Source organism: Aegilops tauschii, chromosome 3 (assembly GCF_002575655.3).
Source record: "Aegilops tauschii subsp. strangulata cultivar AL8/78 chromosome 3, Aet v6.0, whole genome shotgun sequence".
NCBI lineage: Eukaryota > Viridiplantae > Streptophyta > Magnoliopsida > Poales > Poaceae > Aegilops > Aegilops tauschii.
This window is the reverse complement of record NC_053037.3, coordinates 567,042,658-567,046,687: the sequence shown is the minus strand read 5'-3', so window position 1 is coordinate 567,046,687 and position 4,030 is coordinate 567,042,658. Positions and strand designations below refer to the sequence as shown.

Sequence of the window (4,030 nt, the reverse complement as noted above, 5' to 3'; positions counted from 1 at the left end):
AATAGGCCGGTCCAGTAACGACCAAGACCGCCAAAATCTAGATGCGAGAGTTTCGGTGGAATCATTGAAAGCGATAAATAGTATCGGCGTTCGCTACCAGCTTGGCAAAGACGTGGATGAGACTAATGGGCCGGTAATCCTTCAACCCAGCTGCATCCGCCCACTCACGGAATACAACGTACAAAAGAGAAATATGCCTTCCGACATTTTATATATTGTAATAATAAATGTAATACTCCTACAATACTCCCTCAGTTTCTAAATATAAGTCTTTTTAGAAATTTCGGTACGAACTACATATAAATGTATATAGACATATTTTAGAATGTAGATTCACTCATTTTGCTCGGTATGTAGTTCATATTTATTATCTCTAAAAATACTTATATTAAGGAACGGAGGGAGTATATTATTCAGTTAAAGCATTCGGAAGAGAAATATACAATTTATTACAACAAGTTTATTATAATGGATTTGCTAAAAATCAGTGGCACAAAGTAGCAAAGTTGCTGGACCAAGAAGAGAAATCACATACACCGTTTAGAGTTTAGACACTCGATCCCTTATTCCAAAAAGAAAAGAAACCCTGACGATGATGAGATGAGAATGAGATTCAGATGGTGAAATGCTGGAGTGCGGAGGTGCCGTTGAGAGCCTTAGTCCTGTTCCTGTAGTAGCGGAACATGTCGTCCACCGTGGTGCTCCTGTACCGCGCGACGGCGCCGTCACCGGTGACGATGGGCGCGAGCACCCTGGCGGACGACGGGTTTGGCGCGATGAAGCAGGCAACCGACACCCTGGAATCCACGCTGTTAGCCACCACACGGTGTTCCACGCTCTTGAATCTGTTGTTGGACATGAGCTGCAGGTAGTCGCCGACGTTGACCACCAGCGCCCCCGGCACGGCCGGCACGTCCACCCACTTGTCGTCATCGACGAGCACTTGGAGGCCGCCGACGGTGTCCTGGAGGAGCACGGTGAGGAGGCTGGCGTCGGAGTGCCTGCTGGTGCCCAGCGTGAGGTGTGGCTCCGGGCACGCCGGGTAATAGTGGCCGCCGATGTTCACCCGGTCCAGGCACATGGTCTCCTCCTCCAGGTAGCTTGGATCCAGACCCAGCGCCTCCGACAGCAGCTCGAATAGCGCACGGCCTACCCGCTGCACCTGCCGAGCGTACTCCGGCGCGACGGCCCTGCAGGCCTCCGGGATCTCCTCTGACGCCGGCAGTGGCATCTGGAGGAACATGGTGTCGCGCCAGCTGGCTGCCGGCGACTGGAACAGGTAGAAGTTGGAATTGAACTGGACTCTTCGGCGGTGGTCCCGGCTGTAGTACGCGCGCTTCGTCTCCACGGGAGACTCGTGGAAGCGGCGCACCGAGGCGAGCATCTCGGCGAGAAGGTCGTCCGGCACGTCGTGGTTCACCACCTGGAAGAAGCCCACCGCCTGCGCGGCCGCCTTCACTTGGGCAACCAGCGCGACTCGCGAGTCAGACGCCAGGTCGATGACCGGTATGGTCAAGTGGTGGAGCTCGGCATCCGCTGCAGGGAGGCATTCGGGCGGGTGGTGGAAGATGGATGGGACGGCGGTGACCCCAGCATCGACAAGGCCTTTGACGCCGGCCTTGGTGTCGTCGAAGGCCGTGAGTGCTAGGAGGCGCTCATGGTCGGAAGCCATGGATTGATTAGCTAGCCTAGGTGTGTTGACAGTATATATATACATATTTCCCCAAGAACCAAACCGACCAGCTCATCAATGGGAATAACTTCTCAATAGTGTTCATATGAGTAATGCTACATCTATAAAGGTTTACTTCAAGATTTTACGTACAAATCGATGTGGAGGTCCACCCCTCTTAAAATCATGGGGGAGAGAGAAAATTAGTTTGGAAGGTTAAGTAAACCTTTATAAGTCTTTGTAGGTGTTGCATTATTGGTGTTGATATACTGCTCGGGCAATGCTAGACTTATGTAAGGTATCTACGAAGGTTTACGTACAAGCCAACGTGGACGATTATGATTGGTGTTTAGGAGAGGGAGAGGCCAACCCCCCTGAAAATCAGGGGCGGCATGTTCAGATTTGTTTGAGAGGTTTCATACTGCTCGGAGAAAAAAGCTGCACATACGAATAGGTGTAGCATAACCTATGTAATTACCTTAAACACTAATCAAACCGCCCCCTGATTTCTAGGGTGGGCCCATGTAGGTGTAGCGTTACTCCTGCTCGGATGCCCGTGCAAGGTTTGCCTAGATCTACATCAATCTCACGAAAGGTTAGGAAAAATATTTACTAGCATTGAACATCGAGTCGCCTCTCAGATTAGGCCCTGCCATGGTTGCAAGCAACCTTGGGTTTTCATGCATGTTGGTCGGCATCCGCGTGTCGTCGTCGAGCTGGGCCACACCGGAGGTCCGGCTCCACAGCTACACGCTAGGGATGGAGGACTGAGGGGGCTTCCTCCGTGGGACGCCGCCATGGACCTCCTCCTCGACCATGCAGCGGCAGCAGAGGAGCACCTTCCTTCGTTCGCTTCTACTCCATTGAGCTCCGACCTCAGCGTTGCTGGCATGGAACGCGTCAACATCCGTGCGGGACTCGGAGATGGGAGAGGATGCCGGTAGAAAGCAGGCATGATTTTCAATTTCAGTTTTAGAAAAAAAATTTGGCAGTAACCAAAATCACCGAAATTCGGAGAATTTTAGTGATTTCAGTTGGCATTTCGGTCAAAGGGCTGAAAATATTCACTTGAATTCAATTAAATATTTGGAATTTTAAAAACATATTTGAATTCATGTGTATTACAGAACTTGTTAAAATATTTTGGCCGAAAGGTAAATATTTCAATGTCTACTGAAATTCGTTGAATTTCATCAAAATCTCACTGAAAGTAAAAACCATGGAAGCAGGAGCAGCTCGACGGCAGGAAGCAGAAGTTCGCTGATTCCTAGATATACTCAGATCGTTGCTCCACGTCCTTCTCCCTCTATTCATGTTCAAGTCTTTCGATTGTCTGGGGCTGACCGAGGGAGATCAAAATGGTAGATGGTGGCATGAGGCTGTATGCCTGCAGCGCATGTTTCAGTTAGTGATGGTTAATCAAGATCTATGTTCATGTAGAGAAATTGATCTTTACCATGCCGTACCAGTCCATCTATTAAGTTGTTGTACCACTCCAAGCCCTTCTTATTGATTTCTCCTCTTCCATCTACATGGTATCAGCATGACGTTGAATACCATGAATTTTTAGTGTTGCACTACTGTACTTGAAAATGTGATTTCTCATCAATTTTTCAGCATGCATTAGAAAGTTCAAAGTTTATATCCTCGAATAAATTTCTTCGTGAGTAAGTGGGGCTCCTGGTTCATCTACTTTGTAGTTATGACCTTCACGTGTCTCTCTATTTTAGATTATTGACTAATCATAGTGACAATTAGTTATTTTGATACATCCCTTGCAGTGAAGAAGCAGAGTAGCAGAGAAAAGCTTCAAGTCACTTCAGATTATATGGAAGAGATTTAGATGGCTGGATTTACATGATGCTTCATATGTTGGATCAAATTCTCAGTATGATCTTTGTGTGTTCCTTTTCTTTTATACCACTAAGTTCTGAAAAGAAGAACTAAGACTGTAATGGCATGATGGTTGAAATGTGTGCTTTTCTTTCTTTGACACCTCCCTAATACTACTCTTTCATTGTCTCATGCTTCTGAACTCTAAAGTTACCATTTCATGTTCTATTTTTGTACTGTCAAGTCTTAATTTAGTACTCCCTCTCTAAAGTAATATAAGATCTTTTAGATCACTAAGTGATCTAAAAGATCTTATATTACTTTACAGAGGGAGTATTCCTTCAGAGTTTTATCTATTGTCATTTATGGATAGTTTCAACCATTTATGATTGCACTCACTCGTCACTGTTGTCCTATTTTCACCTGATAGCCAACACCATTTCTTTATGACAATGGGATCTAGCACGGTTGAATGCCAATCGTCTTTTCCTTTTTGATCTGTCGCCACCAACCTCGGGTAGGGAG

At 46.8% G+C, this 4,030-nt stretch overlaps 1 protein-coding gene across 1 annotated transcript; it reads right to left on the bottom strand.

Moving 5' to 3' along the window:
• Positions 1–423: 423 nt before the first annotated feature.
• Positions 424–1,734, bottom strand: LOC109759375 (1-aminocyclopropane-1-carboxylate oxidase homolog 1-like). Its single transcript, XM_020318199.4, has one exon. It carries the CDS (start codon positions 1,715–1,717, stop codon positions 614–616), a length of 1,104 nt encoding a protein of 367 aa, XP_020173788.2. The 5' UTR covers positions 1,718–1,734; the 3' UTR covers positions 424–613.
• Positions 1,735–4,030: the final 2,296 nt, after the last annotated feature.

Excerpts from the sequence above, each read along its gene's own strand:
- LOC109759375 (XM_020318199.4), bottom strand. The coding sequence starts at position 1,717 with ATGTATATATATACTGTCAACACACCTAGGCTAGCTAATCAATCCATG.